The sequence below is a fragment of the Drosophila hydei genome, unplaced genomic scaffold (genome assembly GCF_003285905.1).
Source record: "Drosophila hydei strain 15085-1641.00,03,60 unplaced genomic scaffold, DhydRS2 tig00000172-arrow-pilon, whole genome shotgun sequence".
Lineage (NCBI taxonomy): Eukaryota > Metazoa > Arthropoda > Insecta > Diptera > Drosophilidae > Drosophila > Drosophila hydei.
In genome coordinates this window covers 259,320-280,006 of record NW_022045682.1, presented here as the reverse complement: position 1 = coordinate 280,006, position 20,687 = coordinate 259,320, and the positions used below count along the sequence as shown (strand labels likewise).

The following is a 20,687-nucleotide window of genomic DNA, read 5'->3' as shown; positions in this document are numbered from 1 at the left end:
GTTTTATTTGGGCGCATGAGATAGTTGGAAAATGTAGATGCATTTAGTTATCAGGTCGTGGACTCATAGATTAGCTACACATATTGACAAATTTGCTAGATCGGAAGCGGGGTACTCACTTTTTTAAAGGCACTTGACCAGAGGATATTGAGCCCGTACTGCGGTTGTGCAAATGATGATTATTGGCTGCAATGTTACGAGCATCTGTTATCCTGCAAGCTACCATGTTGAACTCTGTAAACGTATAATTTCTACAATTAATTTGGCGTGCAGTGTGAGCCATCCTATCCGATAAATAAAATACATACAGCAGCTACCAAGCACACACTATATTTACGAGCATGTGTGTATGTGTGCACCGGTGCGCACACATACAGACACATGCACTACCATTTACACATTACGCTGTCCACATATGAATGCATATACATACATACACACATATATGCATGTGTACATACGAGTACTCTCCATTTAAAGCCAGCTGAAACTAGCACAAACTGGCATAACGTGCTTCATCTGACATGGCGTCGATTAGAATAGTAGCTATTAACTAAATGTACCAAAATGTACCTAAGTGTACATTGACTATTATAGATTGGTACTGAGTCCACCCAAGTCCGCAGAGGTACAGGCAGTGCTTGTGTACCTAAACATATACCTAAATGTACCAAATGTACATAGACATACATAGAATGGGTAGGTACTCATACACACACACACACGTAGGTACACGGACGTTATGCCAATTTGCATGCCAGCCAGCAGCATCAGTGACAACAACAACAGCGACAACGACAACGACAACGACATATTCGGGAACAACAACAAAGAGTGTCGTTGCCGTTAGCTATTCCATTGTAGTTGTCGCTGTATTAATGTAGTTTAAAAATTTAGCAGATTAATAGATGATTACTTAGAGTACAGGCAATACACCCACACACCGATAGAGGCTAGACTAAGCTACGCTAGGCTATGCAATTGTTAGTTTTATTGTAGGTTTAGTTTAGTAGTTAATTTGTTGCTAGCAATTACATATGCACGGGCAAAGGCAACGAGGCATCCAATTAGGTAGTTGGACAAACTAATTTGGCTGGGATTAGGTGGAAGCCTGCAAGGTAGGGCAAGTAGTAGTAGTAGTCGGTACTGAGACTGCTATATCCCACATCCCGGACAGTAGATACGTATATGCGCCTATACGGGTTTACATACGTATGCATAACTATGCATAGCATGTGCTCTTCGCAGTATTTTATTTAGGATCGGGCTTCGAAATGTTGGAAAAAAAACAATGACACATGAAATGGCTTTTGAATGGGTCAGTTGATAGTTGTGCCAACGAAAAGAAGTTACAGAATCTAGAGTATATGCAAATCATATAAGAACGAAAAACCAGTTGATATTATGGTACACTCGAACAAAAAACGGATGACAAAACGAAAAGGAAAAGGAACAGGAAAAACGAAGTCTGTCGGCGCCGTTGGTCGAAAGTTTGACCGCCAACTAGGACAGCTGAAAAACATGATTCAAAGTAGTTCAGATAAACGAGTGTAATGTGTTAAGTGAGTTATTTTTGTTCTTTACTTTACTATTGATTTAAGTACATAATTATGAAGACCGTGAAATGAGTTTTGCGGTGCCGCCTTGTTGTTTGGTGCTTTCGAGATACTTAAGAAAGTGTGATAGGTTGTTTGGTTGGTTGTTTGGTTGGTTGGTAAGTAGTATACATAAACGCTTGATTATGAATGAGCTTTCTATTCACTGAGAACGTGAGAGACGATAGACCCTGGCATGGTAGGTACATAATATTGTATGAAATGCATGTCAGTGTGATAAACTGGTGTTTGTTAAGAGGTAGTAAAACTTGTTAATTGTCTGAAAATAACCTTTAGATTGTTGTTTTTTTTTTTTGTTTTTTTGTTTATTACAGTTCGGAATCTGTTGTTGCACACACGACATCGATTTATTATGATTTAGAAAAACTTACCCAGTTGCTTTGCTTTGCTTTGCTTGGACGTTGCAGGGGGCTTAGTTGGGTAGCGTTTTGGTTCTCAGTGGGAGAGTGAGAGTGAGAGTGAGAGGGGTCGTTGCATTCGCCAGGCAAGTTAAATGAACAAACGAGAACTTGACGAAATTGTGCACACAAAATAACCAAATTGGTTACTTTGGTTCAAGATCTCTGGGTTTGTGCATTCAAATGTGGCTGATGCATTCAGAGAGTGCTTCATCGACTGATGGCGCGATCATTTTATGCTTAGATCAAGCCTTTGCATTCATTTTACTTCATCGCCATCGATTGTGGGCCTTATTTTACCATCTTTGTGCGTGAATTGTTTACAAAAAACGTCTGCCCAGTATTGTGCTATATATATAGTCAATTCCATATATATAGTTATCGAATTCAATGCTCCCTAAACACTGCAAACACCTTTATCCGACATGAACTCAGCCCTGGGCAGAAACAACGACGATTTGGCCAAGAACATGCATAGAAATAATACTTTGATAAAGGTGTTTATCCTGACCTTGGCTTTTTCGTTATTGACGTTTCTTCTACTTTTTGTTGAAGAGGTCTTTGGTAAAACAATAAGTAAACTAAATAATTATCTTGCATTAATTTTTCAAATGCTCAATTTTGTTAATCTCTTTTGACTTTTGACTTTTGTTGTTTGTGTTGTGTAAGTGTGTGAAGGTTTTTACCAAACATACAAAATTAACCAAACAATAATTAAAAGTTAAATATTGTTAAATCATTGAACAAAAGCACTCGAATAGAAAGCAGACTTAAGACCAAGTCCCCCCCTCTGTTCTGTTCGTCTTCTACTGGCTTCGGTTTCCTTCTCTTTGTCGCAGGCTTATTTTGAGGGTTTGCTTTACGTTAAGCTACGTTTTTCCAACAGCTATTTATACGAACATGCGATAAGAAAGAACATATATATGAACTGAATCGGGAACTTTATAACGATATGCTTGTGGCAGGGTTCGGTTGGGTCAGCACAGATAAAATCACTTGCTTTCAGTAAGGGGGGGTTGGAACGAAAGGTGTTAAAGTAAAAATGCCCATACGGAAAACAGAAATCTCGATAAATGTCGGATGGGTTCAGTACAACAGGACGGACGGGCTCAAGGGTGACAGAAAATAATATTTAATTAAATGAACTAAGATTAAGCAAATTATATTTAAGCAATTTACTGGTATTTACAGAGAGACTTAATTGCAAATCAATTTTACTTGCACAACTACAACGGAAAGGGAAAACAAAAGAAAAGCTATTCGCTCAGGCATAATTTTTGTTAATTAAGTATTAAATGCCTTTTATATTTACTTTACACTCAACTCTTTTGTTTCTTTTTCGATAAGGTAAGCAAACTAATTTTATTTGCAATGCATTGTTGTTGTCGAAATTTTGCCAATGTGGTAAGCCGAGAAACTAGGAAACTTAATCAAACTTGCAATTGCTTCAAGTACGAATTGATCTTAATTAAACGAAATATGTGACTTATTCAATTTGGATTTAATGTCTGTCAACATTCGATTTGTGCAAAACAAATGCTCAATCAAGCGAGTATTGTAGAAATTGTTTCAGGTCAATTGAAAGCTAGTAATCGTGGGGCCAATTGCCAATGTTTTGGAAGTGTTTTGTCTATCCAGAAAAAAAGTAATTGGTACATTGTACATGGTATTCGGTACTTGGAGCCTGGTACATTATACTTGGCACATTGTACTTTGCACATGGTACATGATACTTGGTACATGGTACTTATCACATGGTACATGGTACTTGGTACTTAGCACATGGTACATGGTACTTGGCACATGGTACACGGTACTTGGTACATGGTACTTGGTACATGGTACTTGGTACACGATACGTGGTACATGGTACATGCTACATGGAACATGGTACATGGTACATAGTCCATGGTACATGGTACACGTTAGTTAGTTGCAAGTAGTTGTAAGCAGTTAGTAGTTAAGGTTTATACAGTCGTAGCATTAATTTGTTAATTAGCTGAGCATAATTGCTATCATTAACAACAATAACAACAACAACAACAACAAGAGCATCATCATCATCATTATTATTGTCATCTGTCATCACTCGCAATGATAATCAATTATCATTAAAAACCATTTCAAGTGTGCTTGTGTGTATACAGCATTTGGCCTGTGTTACCTTTTTCCTGTTTTCGTCGTTTACGTTTATTGCAAATTTTTACGGCACAAACCGATAAAATGATCGCAACAATAAAAAACAGGATGCCCCCAACGACGCCGGCTGTTATAGCTTTATGCTTGACACGCGCCGGCACTGGGAATTTCACCTCATCGCTCGACTCGTACGACTTTTCCGAGTTGGCCAGCACACGGAAATAGTAGGTGCGACCGCCAACCAAGTTCTTCACTAGATATTGCGTCTCCTCTGGCCGTATTTGGCCGCGATTCAACGTCTTCCATTCCGCATCCGTGCGATATTTAATGGTATAGAACTTGACAATATGTGCGCGCTCCAACGGCGACTGCCACGTGATAAGAAAACCATTCGAAATTTCCGTCACGGACACGTTGCGTGGCGGTCCAGGTTTGGGGCCTGTCAAATGAAAAAATATATTATTAGTATTGGGAAAAATCGAAATCCTTATTTAATAAAGCTCTTTTTTTTAATTGAAGTCAATTTTCATATTAATTTTTCAATTTATATATTAAGCTTATCTGTTAAGATTTCCTGTGGTCACACCTACCCACTTACAGAGGTCTTTCGTTCATATGTCTGTAAGTTTTAATGTATTCAAGCATGATAGTATGATGTTTGCCTACAGAGTGATATATTCATTGTCCAACAAGCGGTGCTCAGTCGTACTACTATTTTAGTGAACACAGCTGTACATGAATTGTAGTCAAAACTATTTTAATTGGTGGACTCTACCAAAATACTAAAGGCAGGCAATAAGTGCCAGCCATTTATTTGAGCTAGAAAAAAACATTATGATGATGCTGCTGCGGTTATTATTTATGCATATATGTTAATTAGAAATGCTTTTAAAGAGCACACACAAGAGATTTAAAAGCGCATATATCAAAAGTTGATTATGCGCATAGAACGGGCTGCGCTGGCTGCACAAATGAGCAAAAGAGTTTTGCCACCCATGTCCTCTGCTCCAGTTTCTCTGTCATAATGATAAATATACCCCCAGATTTGACAAAATATAAACGAGACAGGTGACAAACATAATAAAAAAAGAAGAAGGAGAAGAGAAATATGTGATGGGGAAAGCTGCCACGCTATAGGCCTAAATGAGACCGTTTGAGTGTGGGTTGGCCGTAAAAATGTCAAGGGTAGACAGGGTACACGGGTACACACATACACATACACATACACACACGCACTCAGATAGTCAGATGCACAGGGGCGAGTAAATGTTATTTATGGCTGCAGCAAGTTGGCTTTGGCACTGGCAGCCAGCAACCAGCAGCCAGCATCAGAGGCTTATCCGGCACAAGCGGCCCACAAAGTGGGTTGAGTTAGCGGCTGTAAATCTGCAGTCTGCAAGGAAATACTCGTAAAAGGCATTACTTAAGCGCATTAAAAGGTACGCACACACACACACACACAGACACACACGCACGTATTCAGGCACGACTTGCAACAGCCGTAAAATGTCATTGTAAACAATGCAAGAGCACAATGAGTGCGCACTTTGACCCCACGACTACCTAAGAGCTTGCAACGGACGTTGAGAGCTAAAAGTTACTTTCCACCAGAAGGAGTACAGAGCAGGCAACAGGAAGCAGGCAGCTGAAAGCTGCATGATTCCTGGACCAATGCTGCTCGCTTCCTGCAGTACGAATTGTAGAAATGGAATCGAAACAAATACGTTCGTGACGTCATATTGTAATTTTGGCATATTTAGCAAACATTTGTTACCAATTGAGGAAGTTTCAAAAAGGCTAGAATTGTCAGGAAAATGGCTACATTGGCAGCACTGGCCTAGAGCACAACGGCAAATGGCAATAGCAGGAGCACCTATTCGGGCAATACAAAGCAATAGATAAACAAACGAGCAACACTGGGCGAGGAATTTAAAATGTAATTGCTTTTCAAGTCTGACGCCCGGATCGAGCATGTATAGTCCGCATATATATATACATATGTTGGTAACTGAAAAACACACTAGAAATATATATAAATTGATAATAATACGAGTACCTTTCAATCTCAACTTGGGCGGTGAATAAACTATCATGCCTCGCGAATCGGTATGAAAGTATATGTCAAAATAGGCTAAAAGGTCTGCAAGTAAAACAGAAACAAATACAAATAAAGCAACAAACCAAAAGCAAAATCAAAATCAACAGACTTAACAACTAAAGTGAAACGCCTATAATAAATTAGGAGTGGCGTGCAAATTGTAAACCAAATATAGAAAAGTGTGTGCACATTAGGAGGTACAGTAACCAAATAACCAAAAAAAGGAAGCCAAAATATATATATACTACAGACATATGTATAATCAAGTAACTACAAATAGGAATCACTTGTCCGTATCACAGGAATCGTCAGTACAGGGAGACAGAGAGAGAGAGAGAGTGAGAGAGAGCCCAGCTCCTTGAAAGCCACTGAAATACCAACTCACATATAAAATAATCGATTAGTTTACCTGGGCGGCAGGCGAAATACTGAAATACTTATTAAATGCCAGCCTAGCACAAGGTTTGGGATATGCGAGTGTATGCTGTGTAAAACGGAAAATTACTTTTGCGGGCATAAAAAATGTGCGAATAATGTTGCTAACTGAACACAGGGCCAAACAACATCAAAAAGCTGGTGCTCTGCAATTATGACAGTGAAATGCATTGAATATTCATAAATTCGCAAGGGAATATGTATGTGGATGCGTGTGCGGATGTGTGTGTGTAAGTATATTTGGGTGTATGTATAAAACGTTATCAGCCTTGACATGCATTTCCTGCTGTTGCTTTGTTCGTCCACTCGTTCAAGAATCGGAAAGAGCATATTCGTTTTCGTCTTGTCCAACGTTTCGTCTGTCTGTCTCTCTTTCTGTCTCTTTTCCACAAGTTTGATCAGTGCTGATCTTCTCTGAACAAATACTTATAAACTGTACAGTGCGCCCATTAGCGCTTGGCGAATCGGATAATAATTTGATTGTTAGTTCGTGAACGAGTATTGTACAGTCGGTCAACACTCTTTCTCTTGCTTTGTTTTTAACTTTGTTTTTGTCGAATGTCAGAAAGCAAATGTTCAACTGTTCAAGTGCCGCTGTCGCCCGTCTACGTTGTTATTAATTTTTAAGCGAAGAATTCAACAAGGCAGCCAGCGTCACGCTTCACACACACACACAGAGACACACTTACACACACACATTCAGATACACACATAGTGACAGCCATCGGTTAACACCGTTGACGTTGTATGCACGATTAAAAAAGGCGAGAAAAAAAGAGAAACGAATACGAATTGAAAGAAAACACTAAAAGAGCAGAAGTAAAAGCAAGAGTAAAAAAACGAAAAAAATATTATTGCTGTTTGTTATTTCTGCGGCGATGTTAATGACAGTTGTTGCAGTTATTTTCGTTTTCGTTTACATTTTGTAGTTGTTATCGTTGTTGTTGTTGCTGTAGTTATTGTTGTTGTTGTTGATGGCGGCCCTGCAGCTCGGTGTTTAGCCCGGGTTGCTGTTTTTTAAATGAGGCGGTAGAGTGTGAGTGTGTTTGTGTGCATCTGTATATGTGTGTGTGTGTGAGTGTGTGTGTGTGTATATGGTTGGGTGTGGATGGATGGTTTTGTAGGTGTTTCGCTACAAGCGCCAAAGGTACACACGTACACGAAATCCAGGGTTGCATAACACAACACACAACACATTTGCTGTTAGTTATCGTTGTTGTTGCTGTTGTTGTTACTGTTGCCATTGCCATTGTTATTGTTGTTGTTGTTGTTGTTGTTGGTATTGTTATTGTTGTTGTTGGTGGTATTATTGTTTAACATACGCGTGCGCTAACGCACCGAGATATGTACATACATAACTACATACACGCAGGGACACAAACACAGCAACAGAAAAGGGACTCTAATACGAGTATAATAAATTCGCTAAATGGGGAAAAACACTTACATATGTATGCAGGTCTGTATATATATCTATGTGTGTGTGTGTGCGTGCGTGCTTCTCCGTGTAAGTGTGTGTGTGTGTAAGTGCGTATGAGTGTGTATGTGTTCGGCGGGGGGTGGTTAGGAGCTAACTAGTGTTTTATGTAAAATACAGGAGCGAGACAGAAAAGAAGAAAAAAGGCAGCAAGACTCAGACAGACAGAAAGAGAGAGAGAGAGAGAGAAAGACAGAGTAAGAGAGGGGGGCAGAAAGGGAGGGAGGAAGACAAATGTGGCACAGAGAGCGGGACAGAGTAAAGTAAAAAATTAACTATTATCGCAAAGCGGTTGGAAAAACACGCAGCAACGATGGTATTCAAATTGCCGCACCTACACAGCCACATTTAGCGATGTGGTGGGAGTGCGAGTGGCGAGTGGCGAGGGGCGAGAGGCGAGAGGGAAGGGAGGGCATATAATTCTTGTCTGGCCGTCTGCAAGTCTGCCCGTGTTAAATGTGGCCCGACATTTGGTAATATGCTTGTTTAAATTGCGCCCACCCAGCAGGTAGTTGTGTTGTTGTAGTTTGTTCATGTTGTTGCTGGAGTGGGCGTTGTCATATCGACCGCACGACCTGTGACACACGAAACAACAAAATGACAACACGCAGCATTTGCCTCCATGTGTGTGTGTGGGCGTGCGTGTGCTTGTGTGTGTGCGTGTGTGTGTATGTTTCTCATTGTCTACGCGTCGCACAATTGTAAAAACAGTTCAATTAATTTAAATAATTAAATGAGCGACCAACTGTTTTAATTACGTTGCGAGGGAAGCTACCTTACAGACCCACAGCCAGGGCCACACCTACACGTACTGTGCACAGACAGAACAGTTACCTGGCTGTGGCTGCAACATGAAAATATAATATTCACATTCCAGCAGTGCCTCTGTAAAGGATAGCAGGGACGCACATGTGCCGACTTATGCCCCAGGGGCGATCGACGCGCATTTTGGGTCGTGCCAAAAAGTGAGGTTAGGGAGGAAGAGGGGTCAGAGCTCGGAGCTCGTCCATTTGCCTAACTTTTCTGCTCGCTGTGTATAATTGCTTTGAATATTTAATTGTTGTTTTTTCGTTTGCTACTTGCTAAGTACTTGCTCTGAGCCGCACAGATTGAAAGTGCCTTTTTTACAGGGTGTTTCTGCTCGTGGGCACATTCAGCGGAGCGGGACTTGGTTCTTCAAAAATAAAAAATGGCCTACATACAAAAAAAAAACATTTTTACCGCTGCCCTTTTCTTTGCTGTAAGCCCAGCAGATGGAGTCATTTTTTTACAGGGTGTTTGTGGGCATGGTCAACAGAGTGTGCTACCCTATAACGTCAAAAGAGGCTTCAATGGATGAACCACTTTGCTTGTCCCACTCTGCTATGTTCGAGTAACTGAGTAACTGTTAACGTGGCATTGTAAACGTTTTCTTAGCTTTTTCTCGGCGATATTCTCAATGTCTCAATTGTGTTTCCACTTTCAGTCGCAAATACCTCATGTTGGAGTTACATATGTTTTGTTTGTTTGTTTTTTTTTATATCTAAGATACTTCTCTAATATCGTTTGTTATCTTACCAGCTTCATCTGGCATTGGCTGAAATAAGTGATCGGGCGGTTGTGTTGCAGCCTTGACATTACGTGGCGCTGCCGGAGCGTCTTCTATTGAATTTGAATTTTTGCCTTGTGGAGAGCAGCGAGAAAAATTCAAAATTCAATGCGCGATTTTTGGCATTTTTTTATTTTTTGCGCATGATTAGTATGAGAAAGTTAATACGAGTAGCGTTTTTGGTTTTGGTTCGATGGAGATCGTGAGAAAAGAGAAGAAAAACGAGAGAAAAATAAGAGCGTTATGTTAGAGCCAATCCAGATTAACTGAGAGACTGCACGTCTCAATATAGTGCAGAAGTTTTTAAGTGATATTAATGTGCAGAATGCAGAGCAACATTTGAAACCAAAAGTGAACGGAAAACAGAACTAGGGGAAAAACCAAAGCAAAAACTGGGCTTATCAGGTATCTAAGGAGTTGGCACGGCACTCACCCAGGGTTCGCACTGTCATCACTTTGCTCATCATCCCATCGCCGAGAACATTGCGTCCGACCACCTGAAATTCATAGCTGGTGCCGGAGGCTAAGCCATTAATGGTCACCTGTGTACTGCCAGATGGGGTTACGGATATCGTCTGCCAGTCATTGACGCCTGCCTCGCGATACCAAATCGTGTAGTCCTGCTTGTACTCGGACCCTCCGCTATACCCAGGCAACCATTGCAGCGTTATAGAAGACTCGGTGGCCTTACCCGTAATATTGTAGGGCGCGTGTGGCTGAGTGCCCTCGATGACCAGCTGCGTGACGGCCATCAGCGTGGCCACCTCGTTGGAGACCACGCACTGGTAATACCCGAAATCCTCGCGTCGCAAATTATCAATGGTTATGTTGCCACCCGAAATCTTCACTCGATTGCGCTGAGAGTCCGACAGCTGTTCGCCCTCTTGCCTTTGCCATTTGATGGTCGGTCGTTCGGTGCCCTCCGCTTCGACCGCGTCGCAGTGCATTTCGACGCTGTCGCCCACCTTGCGTTGGTAGAGCGTTTCCGGCTCGACGGTAAATGCTGGAGGCTTGCGTACCAGCACTTCCATCGTGCCCGAGTCACCCTGTGTGCCTTGAACGTTGTAGGGTGTGCACGAGTACCGTCCTTGGTGGTCCTCGTTAACGCGCGTGAATAGCAGCGAGCCGTTGGCCATTACTACAATGTCCTTCATTTGATACGGCTCCAGCAAGCGCTTGTCCTTCGTCCATGTAACGTACAGCAGCTGCGGATTCGATTTAATATAACACTGAACGACGCCGGCTAAACGAAAAGGCAGATATTGCACGGTTGGCGTGAAGGTCACTTTGGCAGGATCTGCGCAGACAAAATGAAAATATCAGTTACTTCCTCTCCATATTTGCGGGGGAAACTCACATTCAACACTAAGATAGGCTGAAGCACTCTGTGGATCTCCGATGCCGTTGGTCACCTCGCACAAATACTGCCCCGAATCGTCCGCGCTGATGGGATTGATGATCAGCGAGCCGTCCTTCCGAATTGTGACGCGTGTCTCCAATGAGGCCACCTCTCGCACTGGAGATCCCTCACGGAACCAACGCACCGTCACATTGCCGGGCATGGCCTTAGCCTCGCAGGAGAATATCACTTTTTCGCCCTCGAGTTTCGTTTGATTGGTGGGCGGCACCTAATAAAATACAAAAAAAGACCATGATAAATGCCATAGTTTTAGATCCAGAAGAGACAAGGAACTGTCTGAATGTCTGTCAGCGGTGAGTGAGGACATTTTTAAATCAATAAGCCTTGTCTTTGGCTAAGGCATTGACCAACTCCCAACTTAGTCTATAATGTTCTCCTGACCTGTGTGCTTTGCGCCCGAAAGCAACCTTTAAAGAGTTCCACGTCATTGGTTCCTTTACTTCACTCTGCCCCTCACAGAGAATTACATTTCTGTCGTGGCAAGGATATCCACGAAAGGCCCCCGACTGACTGCTGCCATTGACAACTTGTCAGTCAAATGTCACCGGCAACATTTGAGCCCGTTCTATTTTTGTATCTGGTAATTGCATTGTTGCAGTTCGGCCCAACTCCTTGGTGTATTCAAGGGAAGTGTACTGTAATTTTGATGTGGGTTGTCTTGATTGAAAATGTTTTCGTTTGAATTGCTTGTAGCTAAGGAGGTTCCCGAGAAGGCTACAGCTAAACGCACATTCGAAGCAAATTGCTCGCTAACTTTAACACAATTTATTATGCTTATTCTATCGATCCTTCACGCTTTAAATAGTTTCTAGACCCAAACGAGCTCATGAAAAGTGCCACGCACCCATGCATGCACAACTCCAAGTATTGATCGAGCTACACACGACCCGTGGCTATCAAAAGGCCAAAGTTCAAACTATTAAAGACGTCAATATTTTTGGCCCATATGGCGTGTTGGTTGTCTTTTCTGTGGCTAACTGTAAATACCAAAATCCAAATGCATTAGCGGGCGCCCTCAAAAGTATGCAGCACTTTTTAGACGACAGGCAAGGCAAATACATAAGTGTGTGTATGTGTGTATGTGTGTATGTGTGTATGTGTGTATGTGTGCATGTGTGTATGTGTGTATGTGTGTATGTGTATGTGGGAACATGTGCTGCTATTTGTATGCACATGGTAAATAGAAAGAGAGAGAGAGAGTGAGCTGGGCAGGAGAGAATCATGGCGAACACGGCTGAGACTGGACGAATGACCATGTCAAGTGTGTGCTAGGGGCGGGCTCTTTTGGTATGTGCTTATTTTGGCTTTCTTTCGCTTGTAAACCGAGTCGAGGCGTATATGCGGGCAGCACGACCAGCACAAAAGCAGCTCAGTTGCACGCTTGCACCTTTTTTCTATACGTGTGCCCTAGGTGAAAAGAGTATTTTGGATTTGTAGCATTTATTCTGAATAGAGAAAAATCAGTTTGTCGCTAAAGAACTCATAGAGTATCAGGCAGTCGGCTACATGCGCTTGTAACGCTCACTTTTTGTACTTTTTTTGCTGCTGGCTTGTGTGAGGGGTCCCAGCCTTGCAGCCGAATTGTTTTGCGAAGCGCAAATGTAAGGCCACGGCTAGTGAGCGTGGGTGAAGTTTTTGCGTTAACCAAGCTGATGGCGTTTTCTGGCTGCTGGTCTCGACGTGGTTGGTTTTAACGTGCGAAAATTGCGTGCCTGGGGTGAGATTGGTTTGATCTGCTCTGATGGCTATTGCTGATGCCGTTGATGTGTTGTTGTTTTTACACTCCAGCCGAAAAGAATATTTTGGATGATTAGTTTGCTTTGGAAAATGCTTAGGTTGTTGTTCGCTTTGGGCGTGGGGCGTAGGGCGTGGGGCGTTCGACTAAGCAGTTGGTTGGCAAATGTTAAAGTGCTTAGCTGATTTTAGAAGAAGATTATGCACGAAAATGCATGAAGAGTATGTGAAGCGTGTTCAGAACTTACTCTTATGGTAAATTTTTCATTGACGTCATTCAATTTGGATTTTGTATGCAAATTTTTAGCATGTGCCGCTTTATCCTTTGTGTGGTAAAGTGGGGGTCGGAGTATTGGGTATATTGGTTTGTTTATAGAAATAGTTAAGTTTCATTAGCATGGTTGAAATAAGTAATTTGACTATAATAAATTTTGCCTGATCTAGATGTTCTATTAAGCCCATTGCTTCTACTTCTATATTAGAATTTAGCTTTAAGTGAACTGTTAAATTTGCTTTGGTTTCATTCATTTAGGGTATCTGATTGATTATTTTGGTAAATAATTCAGTTGTTTATAGGTTTTTACCATTATTACAGCGCCGCCCGCAATTATAACGCGGGCCGTATGGGAGACTTGTCCCTCACCATTGCGTGCAATGCAAGTGTATTCTCCGATGTCCTCGTGGCGTATTGTGGAGATCCGTAGTTCGGTGCCATCGTTGAAGATGCCAACCGTGGGCGAGGGATCAACGGGATTCGCATCCTTGTACCAAAGGATTTCTGGAGTTGGAGTGCCATCGGCCTGGCAATTTAGTATAATTGAATCACCTGTAAGAAACAAGTGCGCATGGAAGAGATGACAGAGAAAACGACAAATTAGTACGGTAAGTGCCAGGCAATTGTTCAGCTTATATACTCGTTCGGTTGCGGCTACACGCGTGCACGGAAAATTGCATGCCAGCATGTCATTTGCAATGCCCAACTTCCGGTTAACCTCCTCTGCTGCATCTCCATATACGCCTTTATATGCAGCTCTGCTCGGTACTCGGTGCTCGGTACTCGGTGCTCGGTGCTTGCCAACTAACTGCTCGTACTTTGCAGCAGACAATGGAGCAGAGTCGGTCTCTTTTACTATACCCTGAATGCGTTGTAACTGGGCAAACAGGGTATATTGTCTTTGTGCAAGAATGTGGCCGAGGCATGCAGGGATCTACAGCTTAGACGAGCTATGTCTATGAGAGTTGCATAACTCTTTTGCTCCTCTTCCTTTCTTCGCTCGGCGCTTGGCTTAGGGTAACTCCAAGTCGGTCATTTCCGACTAAAGCACTCTTACTTGTTGGCTATTGTTACTGTGCTTTGGCTGACAAACCGCGTCAGGGCTGTCTGATTTATGCGCCATTTTCTCTTGACGCATTTCCGTCGCAGTCTCTGTCTTTTGTTTGGCTTTTGAATTGTTTTGTGTGCTGCGCGATGTGTCTTGGGTGCCACTTGGATGTCGGCTGAGCGTAAACATTTTAACTTTGATTAAGCGACGGAAATTCGATTTGACTGGCGATTGCACACACACACATACACAAAGGCTTATCGATTTTGTTAAGTATTTGGAATACTTGAAAGATGACAAATGAGTCCACATAAGTAACTCAAACACGCACGTTCACAGCATGGCAAAGTTTTGCCTGCTGTACCTCAGTTTTTGCGATTTCACACCATTATGGCGCATGAGTGAACGCAACAGACGACAGACAACGGACGACAGCCGACGGACGACGGACGACGGACAGTGCTTTGAGGGCACAGGGCCTTTGCTCATAAATATAACCATAGTTCATTTCAAGGTGACAGATTCATTCGGACGCTGCAACAAATGGCCGACCATTTGATACAGTCAAAACTGGCTGTCCACACAGCAAGAGGAAGGCAGACGGCAGAGGGGAGCCTTGGGAAACCCTGTGTTACTTAATCTAGGAAACGTCATTTGGCAGCTGGTTGATAGACATACAACAAATGTGATTTGAGACTCCAGTTGGGTAAAACTTCTAGAGAAGTTTCTTGGCAACGAGTGCGTTATTTATGATTGGACATTCGTTGTCGTTGGACTTACCTAAATTAACATATATAATATCCTCTGGTGTAACACTAAAGCGTGGCGGTGCATGTACATCTAAGTGGAACCATGTACCATTCTTATGCTGCTTGGGATCGCGGTTCAGGAATACGACCTTGCACTCGTACCAGCCCTGATCCGACTCCCGAATGCTGGTCAGGTTGAGCGATGCAGAGCCGAACGGCGAGTCCTGCGACACGCGTGACACGCGTCCCTTGTACCCCTCTTCGATGTGTTCCGGGTAACTCTCATACCATATGTATATGGGCAGATCGGAGCCCTGTGTTGTTGTCATGTTCAAATGCATAAAATGTAAAGGTTAAGATCATTGAATAAATATGAGATGCGTTCGATTGTTGATTTCGATATTGATCTGAGCACAATTGGATGTTCGTATTATTCTTTATATACTTGAACATTTACATACGCTTGACATTGAACCAAGTAAAACTAAGACTATGTATCGTATATGGCATGGCATGTTCAGCTAACACATGAAATGAATTCGCATTCATTGCTAAGCAAAACAATTATTTACAGCCGAACACAAGATCTAAGTTCTATCACAGATACAAACATGCAGTTGAATGATTATTAGTGCATGCATGAAAACTGATGTGAAATATACTTTTTATTATAGATATATGCGATTGAGTTGAGTTGAGTTGAGTTGAGAACAAACATAAAATAAAACTCGAGCAGTTTATGTTAGATTAATCGCTGAATTGCCAAGCGTTGAATTGGCAAATGCAGAAACGTTCAAAAATAAATTGAATGTGACACGCCCCGCGGTGTAGTTCGGGCTTTAAGAGTAAAATCCACACGGAACAAAACTAAAAAAGCGTAAGCTGAAAAAGCTAAAAAAGAAAAGTATCATCAAAGATTGGGCGAGCCCCCATAGGCGCCCAACTTGCATGGCCATCAACACCAGAGCAGCTCGCTGCCACATCCCAGCAACAATAAATCATGTGCAAACAACGAAAACAAAACAACAAGACCCACAAACAGAGATACAGTTGAATTCAAGCTTGGCCTGATAAAAAATGTGCATGTAAAATATTTTTCATGCTAGCTCCAACAATTGGGGTCAACGTGCAGTCAACCTGTCCCGCCCCTTGGCCCCTTCTACCCACTCTCCTCCTCTTTCAGGCGAACTGCCATATATTTCTGTTTGTTCTTTATTATACCCTGAACACAATGCAGATGCGAATTTCGGGTATAATGTCATTGGCGAAATGTGTGTGACACGCAGAAGCACATATATGTTCCTTATCTGGATCTGCAGCCGAGTTGATCTAGCCAGCAGACAGATAAGCTGTCCGCATTTCGGAGCTAATAAAAGCTCTGTCCAGGGTATCTTCTAGTCAGCACACTTTGGGATGAGCACTTTATTTGTTGTTTATTTCTTTTTGCTTCAAGGCACAGCCCCAACTATGTTGGCATGCAGAATCTATTGAATCACGCGCAGCGCGAATGCGGATGCGGATGCGGATGTGGATGCGGATGTGAATGTGGATTTAGTCAGGTCATGCAATTCTCTCACATGACTTCTGCTTGGCATAGAGAGGGCGTAAGCACTTGAACCCTTTACAGCTGAATGTTTCATGTCATTCGTTTAAAGTGTCAAAATGCTCCAAATAGGCAGGGACAGGGACAGAGAGAGAAAGAGAAAGGGACAGGGGAGAGGGAGAGGCGAGTTGTTTATAATTGCTTTTTCTTAAGTAATTGGTAGGCATGTTGCTCGCATGTCCGATTGTGGCGGCATCAAAGTTAATCGATTTATTTTTGTAATTATACTATGCAGATTTAGGCGCTGACAAGCGGCCTAGTCTCGCCTCGCTTCTAACAACTTAATTATATACGTTTTAATAAATTTCTTAGCTGACATATGAAATAATTTGCTTTGGCAGCGGCAATCGCCCGGGACAGGAGGCCGAGCACGAGAGTAGACGTCCTGGGACACAGATAGAGCCAGGATGAAGGCTGTGCCTGTGGTAGGCATTCGGTAGCTTTCATATATTTATTAGAGCGCGCCCAACCTCGACGTAGGCAGTGAAGCGGGCGCCAAAATTAATATTCGCACTCGCAGAAGCGTCATAAGTTGACTCGGTAAACATTTTTCCGCTTAATTTATTCAGTAGCAATTAATTTAGATTGCAACTAAGGCAACGCTGATGCCTCTCTTCATATTTGTAGCAGTCTGCGTGGCAGCCGCACTAGCTGCCTGCCTGGCTGATGGCCTGGTGTGGACCCTTAAAGTAGCAGACGCGCAAAAGTAGGCAACACAATTTGCCACGCGCTTTAAGGCAGAGATTCGTGAGCTCGACGAGGTGATGAGCTAGGGCAAAGGTGATGTATTGGAGCATGCCACAGCAGCAGAACAATATTGCAGGCGAGTATTGGGCAGTCGGTTCCACCCGCTTGCTTGTTTCCACATGCACCATTGTGTATTTAATTGCAGGCACCGGACCGGATCAGAGCCACGTATAAATTAAAAGCTAAAGCCATGTTAATCCCTTTAATATGCTACCATTACTGCCGCTCGGTTGCCGTGCCACATTTTGCGGCCATATTCTGAATTCATGCCGTTTCCTTCTGTAGCGAATGCCGGTTTATTTTTATTTTTTTTATCGCTGCAAAACATAAAGTTTCTTTCTGTAGTACTTATAACTTTGTTTGTGGCATTAAAAATGCTTGTAAAACTTTTAACTTGGCACAAAAAGCAGCGACGTTATCTATCCAACACACACACACAGCAGACACACCCGCACACACACACTCACATGTATGAAATTATACGTAAGCAACTTTAGTTGCATTATTTCGCTGAGCGCTCAAAGGACGACAGCGTTGACGTCAAAGTCTGCGTCAAGCTGAGCAGGCAGGCAGCAGGGGCAGCCACAGCGTCTACATTTCTACTTTATTATCCTTGCGGTTTTTCTTAGTTTTTGCTCGGTTTAACTTTGCTATCAAGCGGCAGCAACAATAAAGTTAGTTTATCGGCTTGCAGCGGCTTAGGCGTGCTTTAAATTATGAAAGTAAGCTGTCTGAGGTCGCTGCCTTTCAGCTTTGCAGCTTCGCTACTTGCACTCTCGTAATGAGCCCCATCTAACTACAGCTCTTTATACACACATACATTTGACCACCTGCGAGGTTAGTCAAGGAGAACAGTTATGCAACGCATGCTGACCGTATAACAACATATATCTACATTATAGTCATGCCTTGGCATATTGTATAAACTAAACTAAAATGAAATGAAACGAAAGTGGAATGTAAAAAAGTTAAGAAAAAAGGCAGAATTAGTTTAGTGCTTTTTAAAAATAGATATCTGCATAAGCAAAATGCAGCTTTTCGCTTTGTTCTATTTCTCGTAATGGAAATAAATTGTTGCTTACTGCTAGCTATCAGGGAATTTGCAGTGCTTGTTGCAGAAGTGGTGGAGTGGTTGGCTGGGTGGTTGGGTTGTTGGGTTAGTGGTGAGGGTGATTTGTGAGTTGGCATTTCTAGTGGAATACTGAATATTTACTGAAGAAGAACTTTTGGTCGAACAGAGTTGAGGAAAATACGTAATGAATCCGCATTATTTATGCGCCAACTTTGTAATTTAGCTAAGAGGTTAATTTAAAAACGTATCGTCGTATCGTAATGCACCTATCGAAAACATTAGCATATTTCCGCAAACTCTGTGCGTAGCTTCAAGATGTGGCCAAGTTAGTCTTCATTAGTGCAGGGATTCGTATAAATTGCACTAGAATCTTTGCTATGTGGCTACGAATGTCTTTGCTATGAATTGTTGCGGCTAAGTTAGGTTTTGCTATGAGTTGGCAGTGAAGAACAGCTACAGATTTGTTTACAGGTAGTTCGATTTGCGATTTTGCGAACGAGATTTGTTTACGAAATGAACATAGGTGAATTTTTCTTCTCTTTCGCTCTCTTTGGTCTGATTTCGTTACTTTAGATTTCTAGAAAAGCACTTTTCTTTTTACTCTTGTCAGTGTTTGGTGTATGTGTGTGTGTGTGTGTGGTGTCCATATAATATTCTGTTTTGTGGAATATCTAAGCGAGCCGCTAGGAAGATGTTACCGATTTGGCGAAGCTTAAGTGAAGTTTACGTTTGGCACCTTGGCGACAACTCAATGCCGAAATAAAAATGAAAGAAGAAGTAAATGAAATAATAGATAACTTATATATATATTTATTTTGAAACTGCCAATCGAGCAACACATAAAACACATACATATCAAATATTATGGACATATCCAATGCCATCTCAAGCTATATATATTGTAGTGTTATATTGCATTAGCATAAGCCGAATACAAGTAATCGTTATTTAAATGACCGTCAAACACAAGTTACGCCTAATTAACAACAAATTTCGATTATTACGCATACGCACTGTGGAGCTAAAGCTGGCTTTTTGCCTACTTGGCCATTAATTAGTATAGCAATAATATTTGAAAATCAAGTGGAACAGAACAGAACGGAACATAAATGCAAGGAACTAACCGAATATTGATTAGTTAGTTAAGGGATGCTCATAAATTAGTTGGTAATTATGTATGTAAGTAGATAGTTAGGTAAAGAGTCGAAAACGTTGAATATAGCTTGATATATGGAAGTATTTCGGTTTACTGTGTCGTTTACATTTTGTCGCGTTTTCTTCGACTTTTGTCTATCTGTTTCTTACTTTCTTTAGCTTTTTGCGTTATCAAACAACAATGTAAAAAAGAGAGTTTAGAGAAGAAATTTGATGTGTGATATCGTACCGTTTCGCTCACCTTCTTGTCCCACTGCAGGACATATGGCACCGGATGATCGTTGGGGAACTCAACGTGGCAGTTGAAGACAACGCCCTCCCCCAGTATGGCCGTGATGTGCACAGCATCTTCTGCAAATATATTAAAAACAGAGATGGTGTTCAGAGATAAGGTACACAGTATAATAAAATAGTCGCTAATGATAGCATTCAGCTCCTAAAGGAACAATGTCTTCTACAACGTTTGTTCCACATTTGTTCAGCAAGCGGACTGGAGACGCGCGCAGAGAGTGTTTGACATCAATTGATTGATGGGTCGAAAGTTTCGCTGACCTGCTGTGCAATCTGCGTGTAGTCAATCTCTTACTTATTGAAGAGTCCTCCCCTAATCCGGCCAATACCGAGTCAACACTGAGCCCGCCGTTCTCTCCGCTGTCGACGTGCCTCTATGTTTACGTGACATTCTGCACGATTTACTAAGTTGGCTTGACATTTGGCCGGTCCAGTATGCAGGATCCACCGTGCCGTGTGCCAGGTCGTTGCTATGTGGAGTAGCCACTACTGTAGAGGGCTGTCGAGTATGCACTGGCATGCTATTGACGTTTTTTACGGACAGCACGATAGAAGCGAAGCGGATTGCTTCTAAATGGAATCGTTGATAGCCACATCGGTCACATGTCAAGTGGGAAGGCCATTGACTGATGTTTCCGCTGTTGTACAGCCTGCAGCCGTGGCCATTCCGTCTGGCTTTGTTCACATTGTCAAGTTTTTACAAGCTTTTCGCCATTACAGGTAGATATTGATTACGGCAAGACAACTTGCAGAGCACAACTCTGATTGGAAATCGAAACGAAAGCTCATCATACCCATCACAAGAAATAATTGGGTTGTATAATTTATTTTCATTACAAGAAT

At 42.1% G+C, this 20,687-nt stretch overlaps 1 protein-coding gene across 12 annotated transcripts in view; it reads right to left on the bottom strand.

Moving 5' to 3' along the window:
• Positions 1 to 20,687, bottom strand: part of LOC111596239 (protein turtle) — a 39,392-nt gene that overhangs the window by 3,040 nt on the left and 15,665 nt on the right. For 4 of the 12 annotated variants that reach the window (XM_023310357.2, XM_023310364.2, XM_023310365.2 and 1 more), the window contains 9 exons: positions 19,783 to 19,904; positions 15,008 to 15,290; positions 13,490 to 13,731; positions 13,154 to 13,228; positions 11,109 to 11,379; positions 10,185 to 11,048; positions 9,721 to 9,825; positions 4,179 to 4,592; positions 120 to 234 (listed from right to left, as the gene is read on the bottom strand). In XM_023310357.2, coding sequence (XP_023166125.2) covers positions 120 to 234; positions 4,179 to 4,592; positions 9,721 to 9,825; positions 10,185 to 11,048; positions 11,109 to 11,379; positions 13,154 to 13,228; positions 13,490 to 13,731; positions 15,008 to 15,290; positions 19,783 to 19,904 — 2,491 coding nt within the window. Of the gene's footprint in view, positions 1 to 119; positions 252 to 4,178; positions 4,593 to 6,209; positions 6,294 to 9,720; positions 9,826 to 10,184; positions 11,049 to 11,108; positions 11,380 to 13,153; positions 13,229 to 13,489; positions 13,732 to 15,007; positions 15,291 to 19,782; positions 19,905 to 20,687 lie in introns of those variants that run through there. The other 8 variants (XM_023310362.2, XM_030223398.1, XM_023310360.2 and 5 more) reach the window with 7 other exon arrangements.